The sequence below is a fragment of the Suncus etruscus genome, chromosome 10, assembly GCF_024139225.1.
Source record: "Suncus etruscus isolate mSunEtr1 chromosome 10, mSunEtr1.pri.cur, whole genome shotgun sequence".
NCBI classification, from domain to species: domain Eukaryota; kingdom Metazoa; phylum Chordata; class Mammalia; order Eulipotyphla; family Soricidae; genus Suncus; species Suncus etruscus.
Window position 1 is genome coordinate 72739170 of NC_064857.1, and position 19033 is coordinate 72758202.

Sequence of the window (19033 nt, forward strand, 5' to 3'; positions counted from 1 at the left end):
TGGAAACTGAAATGATTCGGTACTGGTCTTCAGCTTCCACAAAGTGGGGTGGGTGGAGCTGGGGAGGATACAGATGGGGGAGTGACAGGTGGGAGGAGACATGAAGATAATGGTGGTGGGAACTGGGTACTCTAGGGGAGAGTGTGGTGCTGGATTGTGTTATGAATGAAACTCAACCATTAACAGTACTATAAACCATGGTGCCTAAAATTAAATGTGTAAATAATTGTTTAATATACATACACACATATCTTTAAATAATTAGTCTTGAGCAACATTTTAAATAGACTGATTGGCTTCTGAGCTAACTGAGCCAGTCTTGAGAATTTTGATGGTACCTGTGGTTCTGTGTTCCCTTCCCACATCCTCTAATTCCCACCCAAAAGATGAGTCCCAGATATGAGCCCCAGATATGAGCTCCAACATAAGCTTTCCTTGAGATAGGAGCAACCAACTCCTGACAAGTTCCTTTAAATTGCTACCAACATCGTTTTCGAACCTGTCAAGAACTAGAGTCATGTCTTCATTATAGATGTTTTAGAATACTTCTGATTTATATTGGAGTGATTCTGATATGCCAGGTCTTACTCTCAGTAATATGTCAAGGGTAGATGGATGTAAAGAATACAAGGCAGTAAATCCAGAATGCATTCAATGTCCTGTGATCATCCTCACAGTTTCTATTTTTGTGGACTAAATGTATGTTGAATGAATAATATATGTATGTATATATAATGAAAAGCTTATAATATGACATGAATACAACACACATGCATGCATTTATACATTTGTTGTGTGCGTATGTTTTGAGGGGAGAAGAGAATTGTTGGCTGGAAAAGAAATTAAATGATATGAGAAAGAATGAAGTAAAGGAAAATTTGAGGATTAAAATAATTTTAATCTAATGCTTTGGAAAAGATATAGAAATATTTCTAATAACCAATGGCTTTATACTCATAACATGCTGCCTCATAAAGTTCCAATTATAGAGATCAATAAGAATTTAATTTTCTGGCTTTTGGGAGGGGGGTGCAAAAGGTTTGAATACTGCCACTCAAAGTAAAACATGGATACAAAGAAATCCTAGATGAAGGCACAAAGAAACAACAGAAATATATCCTTCAATGGAGTCAGTTAAAAATATTCTCCGAGAGTTTGAAACTTCCAAAATAAATGATGGTCTAAATTCAAGCATTGTTCCAGATATATTTTTCTTCCTAGAGTTTCTTTTCTAAATAGCATTTCACTTTAAAAATGGGAAGCTCGTTAGGTAATTCTTCAACACTGTCAGGAAGCCATTGTCTTCACCAACCATTCATCTTATTATCACCCTTGATGCCATATTTCTGGCTGTTGCACCAGAATGTCATAGAAAGCACCTACCATAAAACCAGCTGCTGAAAAGAGCAGGAAGAAAAAAATATCTCAAATATCACTGTCTGACTAAGTACTATAGTCAATTCACAAGGCAATTTTTGCAATCACTATCTAAGTGCCCTTGATGTATAAGCACCAGAGACTTCTGCTCAAGGAAAGCTATTCCCAAAGCTTCAAAAGTTTGTCTTAATGAAATCCTAACTTACCACCCCAACCCCATCCTTTGGTCTATTGTTCTTCCTACCTCACCAGTAAAATTTTAGTTTTTAGAGAGTATACATTGTTTTCCAAACTTCAGTGACAATAGATGTGTTAGTTGATATTGCTCTTAATTGTAGTATTAAAAATTACACTGGTTTTTCTTCATTAAGATGTTTTAAGTCCCACAATGAACACGCTTACTTATTTTTTTGTCTTTTCCTAAAATATATGTGTGTATATATTATATATGCATATATATTGTTGTTGTTGATGATGATGGAAAATGTTAGCTTTTGGCTATAACTTTAACGCTGCTGACATTATGTATTCTTATTTACGAAATCTATGCTGCTGATTCAACAGTTAATAAGTCACAGATAAAAGGTGTCTCCACTTATTGGAATAACAGTCTTTCACCTAAGATTTGTGCTATCTCTAGGGCAATACTAACTTGAGAACTGTAGTGAGTCATTCACATAGATCAGGTGACCCACTGTGTTTGGATAGTATCTGAGAGGCAGGCTACTCCTTTGGGCTTTGTACATGTGCTGGCTTCAGACTGGAATACCGTCCATTGTGTTTCTTTGTCTAATTCCCAGTTGTAAGCAGCAGCTCACTTCAGATGTCCTCTTCTCTAGAGAATCTTCCCAAACCAACTCTCCTCCCAAATACCTAAACCATCCAGGCCTAAAGTGCCTCCTGGCTTCGGCCGTAACACACTCAGGCTTCCTTCTTGGGAAGGATGATCATGGTATTTCACTTATGGTTTTATGTGTGTCTTTTTTTTTTTTTTGGATCACACCCGGCAGTGCTCAGGGGACCACTTAGGATGCTAGAATTCGAACCACCATCCTTCTGCATGCAAGGCAAATGCCCTATGTCCATGCTATTTCTCGGGCCCCATTATGTATGTCTTCTATATCAGATTAGAAGTTCCTTTGGGGAACAAACAAATAGCTCATATTTATTTGTTGATACCTGCACTTGATATGATGTCTGACACCGAGAAGAGCTTGCATAATATATGCTAAGAAATAAAACGAATATTTTCATGATAAATTAATAGTTTGTTAAGGAAGATGAAGTAGACTAATGATGGAGTTTCCATTTTTATGAGAAAAACTTGGTTCAGGAACTACTGTTAGTCACAAAAATATTGGGTCAGTATGGAGAAATAAATGCTTGTAAACTAAGGAAAAATAATCTCAGAGACTTGAGATCAAATGAATGAATCTTCTGGCCTAGTAGTATACATCAGGAATGTATCCCAGGAAATTAGATAAGCATAAAAGCACTATAAGACCCTTTGATGAAGCAATTTTATAATGAGAAATGGGGATAAGCAGGATCAAAGTTTATTTATTGATAGAGAACTGATGATGAATACTTTGACATCTATACAATGGAATACTACAAGTCAAATTTGCTATGTGTTATATACCTAATTCTATACCTTCAAGCCTAACTCCTCTACAGCTTTTCTTCCTGTCATTAATGGCATCATAACCCAGAAAGTTGATATGGATTCAAGCCTTTGTTTCAAGCCTTGAAAGTCTGTCTTTCATCACCACCATCTCCTCCTTTCCCCAACATCCCACATTTAAATGCTCATGAATACTTATTGGTCTACTTCCAGAAGCTATTCCTTATCTGTCCATCTTTCTCTATCACTTTCCACAACAACCACACAACCCAGCTGGCTGCTCAGTATGTGGTAAATCTTTTTTTGGCCTTTGGGTCACACCCTGCAAAGTTCAGGGCTCCTTCCAGCCCAGGGCTGGGATTAAACATGGGTCATTCAGATGCAAAACATGAGCTCTAGACAAATGAGCTATATCGGGCGCAACAATTTGTAATCTTAAAAAAAAGAACAAAAAAAAAGAAAAAGAACAAAATAAATCCCCTTTTGGGAAACATTCTACAGAAAGAAAAGCACCAGTGTATAAAACATCTATGAGAAAAATACTCATTATAGCTTTGTTGATATGACTACAAAGCTGAACTAATTTGAATATTTCATCATAAAAAGGTTAATAAACACGGACCAACATTTTTAAAATCAGGAAGTCTAGATATAATAGTACTATTAAGATTTTTTAAAAAAATATAATTAAGGATACTGTGTATTTATCATGATTTGAATGTTGTGAAATAATGAACAAAGAAATCGTTCTAAAACAAAAATGCAGCCTCCCCCAAAGAACCCAAAGACAAAATAAAAGTTTTTTTTAGAACAGATCATATACTTTCTCCCACCCTAAATTTTCTCATGGAACCCATTCCATTCCAGTATAACCCTGAGAAACCACACTGGCTTCATGATCAGATCCCAACTTCCTAGCCAATTCCATTCCCCCCCCCCCCCCCAAATGGCCACTGCGGCATCTACTTGTCATATTCTTTCTTTCCTTCCCTGTGATTCCCATCACAATCTGCACTAACTGCTCCTTGTCTTTATAGTGTTCTTCTGGGTGATAGCACAGTCTTGGTGAAGGACTTCACCTTCGCTAACCTCACCCTTGAGGAACTAAAGTAGGCATCTAGTCTACCCCACAACATTATGACAACAGTAGTCACTCCTTGAGGCCAGGCATTAATAGACTGGAAAGTTACATGTCACTTTGGAAATCTTTACTGCATTTGAAACAAAGCCTCTGCAAGATGTTTTTTGGAGACTTCCTACATAAAGGAGAAGACCAGAATGGTAGAGGATTTTACTGGATAAAAATGCAGCAGAGAGGAGGGAGGTGGTGGTAGATATAATCAGCTAAGTCAAAATCTCAAAAACCTTGAGGAACAAGTCAATGGACTACTATACTATAGTCCATTAGCAGAGGAAAAAAATGAGTCCAGGTAGAGTAGTGAAGAGAGGTCCCTCATGCACCTGTGGGTCTATTGTTAGGGAGGGATGAGATATGGTATCACTCCATGGTGCCAGTCACACTCAGGTTAGAAAGCAGGTCAGAGCAAGGTGGAGGCTCTACAGGGCATGGATGTGCAGCCTCCACAGTTAATCAAATGAAAATGTACCACAGACAGTTAAGCCACTGTGCTTGCTCCCAGCACTGCCCTGACTAGATGTGTCTGCTCGAAAGAGATGAAAATGGGTCACTAAGAATTCATGAATCCTTACCAAAGCAGGGAAAAAGAATCTCTGAGTAAGCTCACATCCTGCTCTGGGTAGTCTGAGTTATGGGAAATGAGACTAATCAATGCAAAATTTCAGTGAATGAAATTATATAATGAAAAGCAAGACAAGTGGCAGTGCAATGGTAGTTAAGGGCAGGTGGAACTGGGCAAGAGGAAATTCAGTTCTGTGAAGCTCTGTGGAGGGGAAAAGGGCAAGAAAACATGGTGAGGCAGGAGAATCCTATGATAACTGAGTATCTGGGTTCAGAGGCTGTAAAGGTAGAAACTATAGAGTCTGGGTTAGAGGGTTATTTGGATCACTCATTCAATACAACAGTAACAGAACAATTAATTGGCAGCTATAGCAAGGATTTTAAATATATTACAGGTCCTAAAATTTCTGAAGTTAATCAAGTTCGATAGAGAAAGATATTTGCACAGGTGTCTAATTCCTTTTTGTTAAACAGAATTTTCCAATACATATGCTCTAGCCTGAGGCTCCCCAAACTAATAAGAATAATTCTCAAAAAATTACTTTGAAGCTAAGGTAATTTGAAAATAAGAACTGGAGAGGAAACTGCTGAAACAATCTTCAAATTCCAAACTCACTTGATGTACTATGGTTGTTGTAATTTTGCTGGTTTTCTTGTTAGTTTACTTACAGCTACATAGATGTCTGTGTGAACAAAACAGCTAATTCAGTCTATGCCTTCCCACCCACCTGCCTGTCCTCCCTCCCTCCCTCCCTCCCTCCCTCCCTCCCTCCCTCCCTCCCTCCCTCCCTCCCTCCCTCCCTCCCTCCCTTCCTTCCTTCCTTCCTTCCTTCCTTCCTTCCTTCCTTCCTTCCTTCCTTCCTTCCTTCCTTCCTTCCTTCCTTCTTCCTTCCAGATCAAATCCAGGGTCTCATACTTTCAAGACCCATATTTACCATAAGGCTACATCCTCAAATGTGATGTGCTGTTGGTTAAGAAATGAGGCAGATCATACTAGATAAGGAGGGTAACTCAAAACTTAAAGTCTGATAAAATTCTAGACAGAGTTCAAGGTTGCCTCATTCCATTACCACTGAATGAGTAAAGGAGTGGGGAAGAATACTCAGGAGCTAAGGTAAAGTGAGCAGAGGAAGTGGCCTGGGCTGCCCTTCTTTCCTCAGGGAGATGCCTCTGTTGTGAACAGATCATCCCATACAGAGTAAAGAATCAGCAGAGATCAAGGAGATCAACCTGCAGGCTCATCACTAAGCAGTGCGATGAGAGGCACATTCTAGAACTTAACCAGTTGTTCTATGAGGGTATAAAAGTGAGGCCACAGTTGACAGAGTTTATATATTCCAATTTTCACTTCTGTTTTTTACCTTCATTACTTGGCCCGTGACAGGCCTGGCCCACAAAAGAAATATAGGAATATCTTCATAGCTTCAAAGAACGAGATTTGCTATGCTATTTCTGGACAAATGCTATTCCTTGAAGAGAAATAATAATTTTATTAGGTGATTCTGACATAGCAAAAATAGAACTATACCCAAATTACAAATATATTTTTGATAGAATGAAGGCACACTGTACTTTATTTTCAATTATTATGTCATTTTATATTTATTTCTGTATTTTTCACTCCCAAGACTCAGGGTGTTTTATTTGATCGATGTGTATTTTATTGTACATCTATTGTTTCTCAGGTACCAGAAAAGAAGGGACTTCATAACTAGATTCTTTAAAAAAAAAAAAAAACTAAATCTAAAATATCAATCATAAAAATTCTCTTAATAATTTAAAATTTGGATAAGAATTGGGCTATGTTTTCTTTTCTCCTACTGCCTTTTTTTTTTTTGAAGAAATGAGCCAAAAGTGAGAGAATAGGGAATGAGATTTATTCCAAGTTGAACCAGCAAACCTCACAAACCTCACAAGGTAAGTGAAGTAATATAAACCTAAGAAAATCCTGCAGGCTGGGTAAGATACTTGCCTTGAATGCAGCTGACCCTAGTTGGATCCCTGGCACTGCGTATATTCCCACTAAGCAATATCAGATATGATCCCTGAGCACAGTAATAAGTAGCTCCTGAACATTGCTAGTCTTGTCCAAAAACAGAGGGGAAAAAAAACCCTTATAGCAAGTCAAAGTTTATTTATTACAAAGAGTGTATTTCAAGAAAGACAGGAAAGTTAAGGAGGTTCAGTATCAAGTTGGTTAAGTCAAATGCAAAAAAAAATTAGAGGAAGGGATTTCCTTGCTGAGCTAATCAACACATACCGATAGGTCCAAGACTCATTGACCTTAATTAACCTTCTCCTAAATAACAGATTTCAAGCATTTCACAGGGAGTTTCCTTTTCCTTCTTTCTTCCTGTATTCCAGTCAAGTATCCAGCTAACCTGCTGGAGATGCCATCAAAGCTGCAGTCAGCAGCAGCAGCAGCAGCATAGTAGGACTGCAACTGCTGAAGCCTATCAAAGGTTATGTAGTCCATAGTTCAGAGAGAGTTGCTCATACCACAGGCAAGAGAAGGGAAATATAGACATGGCCTAAGGCAGTGTGCTCAACTATCTGGTTCACCCCAGTGCTCTTATTCAGGAGCATGAGCACCTGATCCCAACACTTTTTTTTTATCTTGAAATATTCTCCATGTTGAATGTAGTCTGGCTGCAGTGTTGTGCATTTTCATATCCTGAGGACCAGCATTTACTGGTTGGGTAGGCTGTGTTAAGAAGGAAATATAAATGATCCTATTTCAGGTCACTATTGAAGTGAGAACTGTTCATCTTAAGGATGTTAAGAAACACGGTTAGGGGACCAATCAAAAGGACTAGTGCCACAGGGGTGGGAGAGAGGAGCCAGGGAAGCTACTCAGTGGTAGAGCCCAAGTCTCATCTGACATTTGTGAGGTCCTCATCCTCTCCAACACAAAGATTATGAGAACATCAAAAGATATGTCTACACTAATATGAAACATGGATGACATAAAACAATACCTGCTGCCCTAAAATAACAAAGCAGAAAAGGCATTTGCATGTCTGTGTTCATTGTAGAACTCTTCACAGCAGCCAGAATCTGGAAACAACCCCATATGCCCAGAAAAAGATGAGTGGTTAAAGAAACTATGGTACATAGACACAATGCCCATCCAAAGAGGACCCTCTATGAGTTATACTCCTCATTTTCAAGGAAGCTTGAAAAGGTCACCTTGTTCTTTTTTTGTTTGTTTGTTTTGTTTTGGGGCCACACCTGGTGACGCTCAGGGGTTGAATGTAAAATAAATAAGACCACCAGAAAGAATATTGAGGGGAAAAAAGACAACACACAAAAATACACAAGTGATGCACACTCATGTAGGATTTCATGCACATATTCATATGCTTTCTCTATTCCTTTCTCTCTATCCTCTCTCTTTCTCTTACTTCAATCATATCACAAGAAGGATCATGGTGTGCACTCTGTGTCTTTGAGAAAGGCCTCCGAAATATCCCCACATTAAGGTATGAAAAGCCAGCACACAGAAATGCAGTGGGCTCTCCCATAGGACCCTGAATAACTGTCTCACCCTTACAACTTCACCCTCAAATCTGAGACCATCTCTCCCAACCATTTCTTAGAAAGCAGCCCTAAAAACTTCTGGAGAATTAAGTAATAGTTTATGAAATACAAAGGGTACAAAGGGTACTGTATTTTTCATACCATAAGATGCAACCCCACACCCCATGGTGCATCTTATGAAGTGAATGCTGCTTGGAGCTGAAGCCTGAGTGTAGGAGAGAAGAGCATCTAAAAACTATGTGTGTCGTATGGTCAAGTGCATCTTATAGAGGGAAATATATGGTACTTTAAAATTTTAGCCACATCCTTAGGGCTTCCTTCATAATCCAACATAGAAAATCCCAAATACTCATGAATATATCAACACAATATGCATTAATATGAATCCACAAGTGGTAATGTCACATTAGTGCAACAATGAACCCTGAGTTATGATTCAGAACTGCCAACGAGAGCTATAAATTCAGTCTCAGTCCATCTGGCCCTGGTTTTACTATCGACTAATTCTGAAATCCAAAATTTAATGTCTTGGGGCTTCAATTCATTTATTCAAAAGCGGGGCTAGAATTAGTCTATTTAGTCCACTTTTCCATATAGAGAACCAAATGATGGTCCAGGTAGAAATCAAAAGGAAAAAAATATATGGGGGGGTGGTGGTGCAGAGCGGTGGAACAAGCAATAGGGTGTCTGCCTTGCACATGCTAACCTAGGACGAACCACAGTTTGATCCCTTGGTGTCCCATATGGTCCCCCAAGCCAGGAGCAATTTCTGAGCACATAGCCAGGAGTAACCGCTGAGCGTCACCTGGTGTGGCCCAAAAACCTATATATATATATATATATATATATATATATATATATATATATATATATATATATATATATATATATATATATATATATATGGGGGCCAGAGTGGTGGCACAAGTAGTAGGGCATTTTGCCTTGCACATACTAATCTAGGACAGACCACAGTTCGATCCCACACCCCCCCAGCATCTTATATGGTCTCCTAAGCCAGGAGTGATTTCTGAGTACATCACCAGGAGTAACTCCTAAACGTCACTAGGTGTGGCCCCAAAAGCAAAAAATAATATAATATAAAATAAAAATATGATAGCAGTATAAAGAATTATAATACTAGAAAAAGTCACAAATTTCAAATAAAACATCAAAATGTTCTTCCTGTAGAGAACGCTAATTCTACTGTTGGCTCATCTGCTTTGACTCTGACTAAAATGCTATCTTACAATTGCTGAATAATCTCATTTTACTTAGAAACTTAATTTGCTCACAACTAGATATCATAATAATGTGTAACTAAACTTTATTCTGAAAACACATTGGCACATAATAGAACATCATCTAGTCCCTTTTCAGGGAAGAAGCAGTTTGGAAGTTACTGCCTCTCACTTGGGCTCCCTTCTCTGTCAGCCCCTCGCCTGGGCCAGCCCGTCATAGGCAGTGAATAAAGACAGTCGAGCTCTCTATTCTTTTGAGTCCTTCATTAAACTATTGATCCCTTTAGCATTATCCATAATGTTCCCGTAGCTCAGCACGTCAACCGGTGAAGTGCGAGTTTCTCACTCCTTTCAATAACTCGCGCACTTTATGGAGAGGAAGTCACGATGATTTATTTACCTGACATTTCCCGGTCCGGATGTCGTACAGGGCCACTGAACCGTGGCGTGCTCCCACAGCGATCCTGTGACTCCGCTCATAATAGCTGACCATGTAGAACCTGGAGGAACATTCGAACAACAGAACCAAAACGACCAGGTGAGAGCAAATCTGAGCAGGGTGGAGCACAGCAACAAAATCTCACAACCTAGGGCAGCTCTAACATGTTTTCAAAATATACCTGGATACGATTCATCTATTGAGGTGGGAAAAAAAAAAAGAAAGCTTTATTTTACTGATTCTTAGATTTATCAAAAATATTAAAAAGATTACAGAATACCATGTTGGCTTGTTAGTCATTATTTTCAACAAGAATCGATCTCATCATTATAAATGCTCTCAAGTTTTGGGGAACAAGAAATAAGGATCAAATAGGGAAAAGATTAAATTTCTAGTTTTTGCTTTTGCTGTATGGAGAGGCAAGCAAAGATTTCCATCTGAAAAAAATCAGGAAAGGTGAGAAGGTGTTTACAGATCCAACTGAACTACTTTCTTGTTGTTCATTCTAGGTAGTATTATGGACTGAACCATTCGCTCTACCAGAAAAGTTCTAAAGAAGCTACATAACTGCCACACTTAAGATCAGACAGCAATTTGGAATGAAATTAGAGTTATTAAACACCAAAAAAAAATCTATCTGGAAAATTCTCTAAATAGCTTGCATTTATAGTTTATCCAAATGATAACTGTGATAAGATAGGACAAAAAAAGCAAATTTAATGTTCATTTGGTATTGTATAAAAATAGAAAAACAGTTATCCTGTCTTAAAAATAATAAGAAATCCATTTATTCTTATTTAAATATTTTAGATGAGTTTTCATGGCTAGATTAAGTCTTTAAATTTCTGATCTATGCTTTGTCAATGATTTTGTGGTGACACGGTAGAAATCTAGTAGGGTCAGAATTAAAATTATTGAAGGTATAAATAAGGCATGATTTTGCAACACTGAAGAGTTTCAAATATACTTTCCTATTATTTTGTTCTTTTGGCTTAGTAGGAGTAGCCAGATAAATAACTGGTCTCCCCTAAGTATTTATGAGAATTTCTCATCAGTCTACAATAGAATTCTTTTTTTGTTTGTTTGTTTGGTTGCTTGCTTGCTTTTGGACCACACCTGGCTATGCTCAGGGGTTACTCCTGGCTCTGCACTAAGAAATCACTCTCGGTGGGCTCAGGAGACCATGTGGAATACTGGGGATCAAACCTGGGTAAGTCTTATGCAAGGCAAGTACCCTAACCACTATACAATCTTTGACTCATTTTATTTATTCTTGCTCTATGATTACTGCCCTTTCCTCTTTGGTTCTATATCACCTACTTAATTCTTGTGATTTTTTTTTAAAGACCATGAAAAGATAGAGAGAAGAAAAAAAGAAAATAGACCAAATATAATATATAATATAATATATTATATTATATTATATTACATTACATTACATTACATTACATTACATTACATTATATTATATTATATTATATTATATATAAAATATAATTTCTTGGGGCCAGAGCAATAGCACTGCAGTAGGGCATTCGCCTTGCATGCGGCTGACCCAGGACGGACCATGGACCGGGGCTGATCCCCAACATCCCATCCCCCTCAAGCCAGGACTGATTTCTGAGTGCATAGCCAGGAGTAACCCATGAGCATCACTGGGTGTGGCCCAAAAACCAAAAAATATATATAATTTCTTTAATGCTTTCTTGAAATTGCTATAAACTTAAAATGCTTGAGGGCAAAGGAGTACATTTCTGAAATTCTGGTAAGAGAAGCTAAGAGAGGGAGAAGATAAGATAATTAGTAGCATTTTTAAATCAGGGACATTCTGACAAAGTCACTTTGGCATTAGCAGACATTATAACATTCATACATATTTCATAAATCTGGAAAATAAACCATTAGAGTTTTTTTAACTTTTTGTTCATTACTTATTACCAAGTAATGCAGTCAACAACACTTGGCATCCATCCTATCCCAAAGCTTCACCCAGTGGCCAACTCTTTCCTCTCTAAGTAGAGGGATAAATGCTTCATTTGTAGTCACACAAAAGACACTGATTTAGGATGTCCTTCCTGCCGGGGTTTACTGTGTGCGGGCATCAGACATCTCTGTGTTCACTAGATTGAGAGTAGGAATACCTGAAATCTCCCCACTGCTGTCCTTTACATTAGTAAAGTTAGTTTCAAAGTGAACTTGACACTAACATTTTGACCCTGAAGCATTAAGCATGCAGGAGCTAACGTTCTTATACTTGAAAATATAAGTGAATTACAAGAGCTTAAGATTTTCACTGCTTTCTATTCAGAAATAGTAGTAAGTTTTAATCATTATATTTCTTTATATCAATGCTTATATCCACACCTACATTTAAAATCAGGTATAGGCACAATTTACATCTTGACATGGAATGATATGAACACATTTCAACAAATATTTATTCTGTATAGGTGAATAGCCACAAAAGAATAAAATTTCCAGGTGACTTTTTCTTCTGTTATTAAAACTTGCCAGATGATCAGAAAATTGATCAACATATTTTTTTAGGTTTTAATAATATCTTTATGTAGATTGTGAATATGATAACCCCTCAAAATAGTCCTCTTCAAAACAAGTCACTTGTATAATACAATGATATTGACAACATTTTAGTTAAACTAGAATCTAAAAAGTTGCCTTACATTTTTCAACAGCATCTCCAAATACCATTTTTTGTGGGATCAAAAAAATCAAATCTATTCTTGCTACCAATTCTACAGTCTGTCTGGAAAAACCATATATTACAGGTCTGCATTTTTCATCCTTTGAAATTTACTACTGGACAAATACTTCTAAACACTATCTTAAAGAATTCTTGACAGTGAAGGTCTTGTGGCATGATTTTATCTTCGGATTTCTTGTAAAATGCTTTCTCCTAAATATCTTTGAACAGAAGAATTTCTAGGGGATCTGAATCACTTCAAAATACTCACTATGGGGCTGGAGGCATGAACCCGTCTCTGTGGAGGGGTCCCAGAGTCCACCTCATCCCAGAACACTCTTATCCTAGAACCAGCTTGACATTGGGATCTGTCAGAATTAAGAATGACAAGCTACCCACAACCTGTCATCACCTGTCCTGTCATATAAGTGGGTAGAAGTATCTTGAATTATTCCAAAATGAAAGTCTGGTGGTGGTCTTAGAATAAGGATTCTGGATGCTAAAGCTATATGCCCATCTCTACTTTATGTCATTAGTAGGTTACTTGGGGGAAGCATTTCTTGAGCCACATCCTAACAAGAATCCTTTCTTGGGAAGGTGGGGCTAGTATTTTGGGTCATATCTGACAGTACTCAAAGGCTGCTCCTGGCTTTTGCTCAGGGTTCTCTCCTAGCCCGGAGGGTTCAGAGGATTAGCCTGAATCTGACACACAAAGGAAACACTCAGTCCTTGGAATTACCTTCTAGGCTTCAGAAGCTTTTCTTTATACTCAAGTTGGAGAAACATTTCTCACCTCAGATCAACAAGTCTCAGACAACCAACCATCCAAGCAGAAAAGGAAGAATACAGATGAAATGAAGAAACATTTTTCTTGCAGAGACTAGGCTGGTCATCATCCAACAGCATCAAGTCCCAAACTTCCAGGTTTTTTATTTTAGCCCACATGGAGCCAGAGGAAACCTTTTCAACCACACAACATCTCCCTCATGCTCATGACTATTCTTCAAAACCCTACAAGATCTGGTCCTGACATCTCTCAGATATTACCTTCTTTCCCCTTTGTTTGCTCTGCTATAATCATCTTGATCTTCTGACCTTTCTTGAAAAAAGGTCCAGAGTTTTCCCACTTTGCTGTTTTCTCCTCTGCTTAAAAATCATCAGCCTGCTCTTCCACAGCTCATGTGCTCACTTCATGTAATTCTGTTCCCAGATTATCATGTTTTTTGTTTTTTGGACCATACCCAGTGACACTCAGGGGTTACTTCTGGCTATGTGCTCAGAAATTGCTCCTGGCTTGGGAGACCACATGGGATGTCGGGGGATGGAACCAGGTCCATCCTGGATCAGCTGCGTACAAGGCAAATGCCCTACTACTGCACCATTGCTCCAGCTGGGCTGGATAATCTGGGATTATTTTAATAAAAGATACCTTTAATCCAACTTCCTTCCCTTCCCTTCTATTTCTTTCTTGTGCCAGAGATTGAACCCAGGGCCACAAAAGTACAAGGCAAGTGCTCTAATACTGAACCACATGCATGGCCCCCTGCATTTTCTGTATTATACTCATTCATCTCTGAGAAATTAAATATTCTTTTGGTTTGGGATAGAACAATAGTACAGCAGATAAGTAAGGCATTTGCCATGTAAAAAATTTACAGGTTCAATCCCTGACATCTCTTAAGGTCCCTTGAGTACTGCCAGGAGTAATTTCTGAGTATAGTCAGAATTAACCCAAGAGTATAGCCAGGTATGTGCCACCTCCCTCAAATTGGTTCATTGCTTTTCTTCTACTAGAGATCTTCTCCCCCCCTCCGCCTTTTTTTTTTTTTTTTTGGTTTTTGGGTCACATTCGACAGTGCTCAAGAGTTACTCCTGGCTCTGTGCTCAGAAGTCACTCCTGGCAGGCTTGGGGGACCATATGGGATGCTGGGATTCGAACTGGGGTCTGTCCTGTTGGCCAAGTACAAGGCAAATGCGCCTTACTGCTGTGCTATTGCTCCGGCCTCAAAACCTTAATTTTCATTGAGTGTATAAATGCATAAGTGTGATTCACTCAAGCAGGATATAGCAGTAAAAATTTTGCTACACTAAAAAGTTCTATGATGAAAAAAAAATTTCTGGGCCGGAGAGATAGCAGGGAGGTAAGGCGTTTGCCTTTCATGCAGAAGAACGGTGGTTTGAATCCTGGCATCCCATATGGTCCCCTGTGCCTGCCAGGAGCGATTTCTGAGCATAGAACCAGGAGTAACCCCTGAGCGCTGCTGGGTATAACCCCAAAACAAAAACAAAACAAAAACAAAACAAAAAAAAAGTTCTATGATAATTAAATCTTCAGTGACTAATATAAAATCTATTTAAAAAAGGTTAATATATTTCATAAAATATGAAATAATTGAAATAAAAATATAAAGCTTACCACGAGTTTGTGAGCACAGTTAGAGAAATAACTATACTAACAACAATTATGACAATGATAGTGAGTGAGAGAAATAGAATGCCTGTCTTGAGGACAAACAGGGGGTGGGGGAGGAGGGAAATGGGGGCCATTGGTGACGGGAAGGTTACACTGAAGGGGGGGTGTACTTTTTTATGATTAAAACCCAACTACAAGCATGTCTGTAACCCTGGTGCTGAAATAAAGATATTATTAGGAAAAAAGAAGAGAATCTATACAAAAATTAAATCTGTCTATAAAAATTAAGGAGAAATGAAGAAATGAAAGTGCTGTTCCAAAACCCATCTAAAAATGGTATTTTTAATTGAGACATAATTGAAAATGTATACATCATCTCTAGAAGCTTCTGGAGAGTGGTCACACCATCAACCTGCCAGTTACAGAATGGAAACAATGTGGCTGAACATTCTGTGGCTACTTGAGTACTATTTAGTAGCCTTTGGGCCCTGCAGAATGTGGCTCCAAAATCGCCCACCCCAACCAAACGAAGTAAAACAAAATGAAAAACAGTGATGGTCTAGAGCTGAGGTATATGTATTTATCCAAATCGCAGGGCCAATACTGGAAGTATGAGTTCTTTTAAACTACAACAAGCAAACTTTAAAATGTGCCTGGCCAGGACTCTGGTGGAAGGAAGCTGATGGTGTTTGATGCTGGAACATTGCGTCCAACCAACATTGCGTCTAACCAATGCCTGGAACTCCACTGTGAAACTTTGTAAATCATAGTGCCTTAATTAATTTTAAACAACAACAACAAACTCTAACTATATATTAGATAGCTAAAAAGACTACTTAGCTATTAAAGAAAAGACAGTATATTATTCATTCTATAAATAGTAAAAATAATGATCTATATATAATAAAGTATACTTATTTTGATATGAATGCTGCCTGGGGATTAGACATTATTTTACATATCAATGGGTCCAGATCCACATCTTCTGAGCCTCTACTTTCCAGCTCTTGGTCTTGAGTATAATATTTACTCATGACACTTATGGTTGCCTTCTACTAGATTAAAAGGTTTGCTTACTCCTGATTTGCTAAGGGATTTTTATATGTTTTCAGTAACAAATAAGTATTTTATATATATTGAATGTTCAGTGTCTGATCAGAATTATTAACATCCATAGAGATATTACAATTTTTACTTGTGAAGGCAGGTACTTAAGTCATATCTATAATATAGTATAATATATTATAATATAACACCAATATTTCCTTCCTTAGGATAAAACTTTTATATATTTTATAGGCCTATTCAGTTTTTCCCCTTGACATTTTCTTAATTCTCCTCATTTTTAATAAACTTTACATTTGCAGGACTTATCTATTTCATGTAGATCTTAAAATGTATTAGCACAGAATTAACTTTTCAAATATATATATACTAGTAAAAAAGAAAAATATAGTTTTTACAAATGTTTAGTCAACTTATCATTGATTTACAATTATGTGGAATTTGGTAGCTTAGCTCTATTCATCTATTTGTGTATAGGTGTCACCACCTCCACAATAACTTCTTTAAAAAACCTTTCTCTTGGAGTCAGAGCGATAACACAATGGATAGGGGATTTGCCTTGCATGTGGCAGACTCAGGTTTGATCTCTGGCATCCAATATGGTCCCTTGAGCCTACCAGGAGTAATTTCTGTGTGCAGAGCCAGGAGTAACTCCTGGGTGCCATCATACGTGGCCAAACAAACAAAATAAGTTTTTTTTTTTAAATAAAAAACCTCTGTCATATGTGGGCTACATAGTAGGAAAATGTAACTGGTCAGAGTCACTGGAAATGGAGATTTTGTCTATAGAACTGTCCTTATGTGAGAGGGGTCCTCAGACACTGGAGGAGTCCTTTGGTGCACTGGTAAAGGGAAGCAGGATTGCTGGTGATGGGCATGGTTTGGAATGATGGAGATATGTAAATTCTAACACCTCAATAGAAATGAGCTTAAGAATAATAAAAATGATTTAAGTAATGTGTTAGACATTTAAATTGTTATGCATATATTTCAAGAAACATATTAGAATTTAAAAATAAATTTTGGAGCCAGAGATAGGACTATGGTTAAGGTGCTTGTCTTGCATATGGCTGACCAGGTTCAAACCAGGCATCCCATATGGTCCCCAGAGCTTCTCAAGAATGTAAAGTAGGAATAAATGCAGTCAGAAATAACTGCTGAGTGCTGCTTGGTGTGGCCCCCAAACAAAAACAAATTAATAACCTATCAATCACATTACATATTGTAAAAGGTTATTTTTATTTATTTATTTTGGTTTTAGGGCCACATCCAGTGGTACTCAGCGCATACTCCTAGATCTGTGTTCAGGGACCATTGAGCAGGTCTTAGGGGATCATATGGGGGTAGGGGATGGAACCTGGGTTGGTCATATACCAGGCAAGTGCCCTTCCTATCATACTATCTTTTTAGCCCCAAGGTTATTTTAATTTTATTTATCTAAACTATCTGTTTAGACTTCAACTATTCAGAAGTAACTTGAAATACGGGGACTAGGATGTGAAACCTAAAAATTGAGCAGGTCAAACCTAAAAATTAAGCAGTTTACTGTACTCAAAGATTTTGGAGTAAATGACTTTGCCAGGGAATTTGGCCCAAGTATTCAACACCCAAGGCTTGAAAACCATAGCTCTCTATAACTTCCTTTGACTGGATAACCTACCATCTCCAGCTTAACGTGGAATCCATTCAAGTCTTAAGACTGTATGGGACAGAATTATGGAACAGAGTAACTTGCAAGGGATCACTATTTACAACTGACTGACTACAATTATCTTGCAGTTAACAGTTACAGAGCACATCTATACCTCAAGCACTGCCCTTGTACCAGTACATATTCATAAGTATTCACGAGGGCCATTCTTATTGGGTGGCTTTTCAAACTATTGATGCTGGATTAAAATGGTTTGCAAACCTCTGACTCTGTTAAAAAGGAACAAAGGCAATATGGATTTTATTTATTTATTTTTTATTATGTTATGTTCTTTATTGGTTTTTCCCTAATTCTTACAAGTTTGAAATCTTAACTCCATGGGAGAGTATTCATAAATGCCATCCTTTTTTTTAATAAATATTTTTATTTTGACCAAAGTGGATTACAAAAATTTTAGATATATAGTGACATTGAATCAAGGGCATTCCCACCAGCAAAAAAAAAAAAAAAACCCAAAAACTTCAAATAACAAAATTAAAATTAAGATTTAATTAAAATTAAATCTTCCTTCCTGTGCTTCTCCTCACCTATTACGACTACTATAAACAATTCGATGCATCTTCTGAGCACTTTGCTCCATTCTTACTACAAAAATGGTAAAACCAAAAAAATAATACTTGCAACTACTAGTACTTCTCTCAGGAGTTTCTAGAATATCTTCCCTACGTCTGCCTGCAAAACCCAAGACCTTCCTTTCTCGCAGTTGCATGGTTCTCCTGTGAACTGATTTTCCATCATGGAACCTCTGCTTTTCTGACAGATGTTCAGTGAAGGCCTTTCAGTGAGAAATGTGTCAGTTTTCTGGGCGGACGTGGGAGCTAAGTGATGGTCGTTTAGGTGTTTCCTTCCAGTGGAAGATCTCAGTTTAAAGCATACAATGGAAATTTTCTTCATTTCCTTCATAGGATGGTAATGAAATGCTGGGGAATTTGATCTTCCATTTGAAGAGCCATAACTTTCTATTCAGAGGCTTATGATAAAGAGTCAATAAATACTTCCTAATTTACACTGCTTAGAATCCAATAGATGAATTCCTTTTCTCTGAAAAAGTGGCCACTGAAGCATTACTGCTCCTATGACATTACAGCTTCCTAGGCTGTAGAGTGCAAATTTCTACAAGGAAAATTACCATGCATGCCCTGGTTGTGTTGTATGGTGGCTGAAAACAGGTCCCTTGTCACCAAGCCCTGCTACCAACCAATTGTATGACATTAGGCAAGCTA

The 19033-nt window shown here is 37.8% G+C and overlaps 1 protein-coding gene across 3 annotated transcripts in view; it reads right to left on the reverse strand.

The window, feature by feature from the left end:
• WDR7 (WD repeat domain 7) overlaps positions 1–19033 on the reverse strand; it is a 383220-nt gene that overhangs the window by 63277 nt on the left and 300910 nt on the right. For all 3 annotated transcript variants that reach the window (XM_049782166.1, XM_049782164.1, XM_049782165.1), the window contains one exon: positions 9882–9981. In XM_049782166.1, the coding sequence (XP_049638123.1) occupies positions 9882–9981 (100 nt within the window). The remainder of the gene's footprint in view (positions 1–9881; positions 9982–19033) is intronic.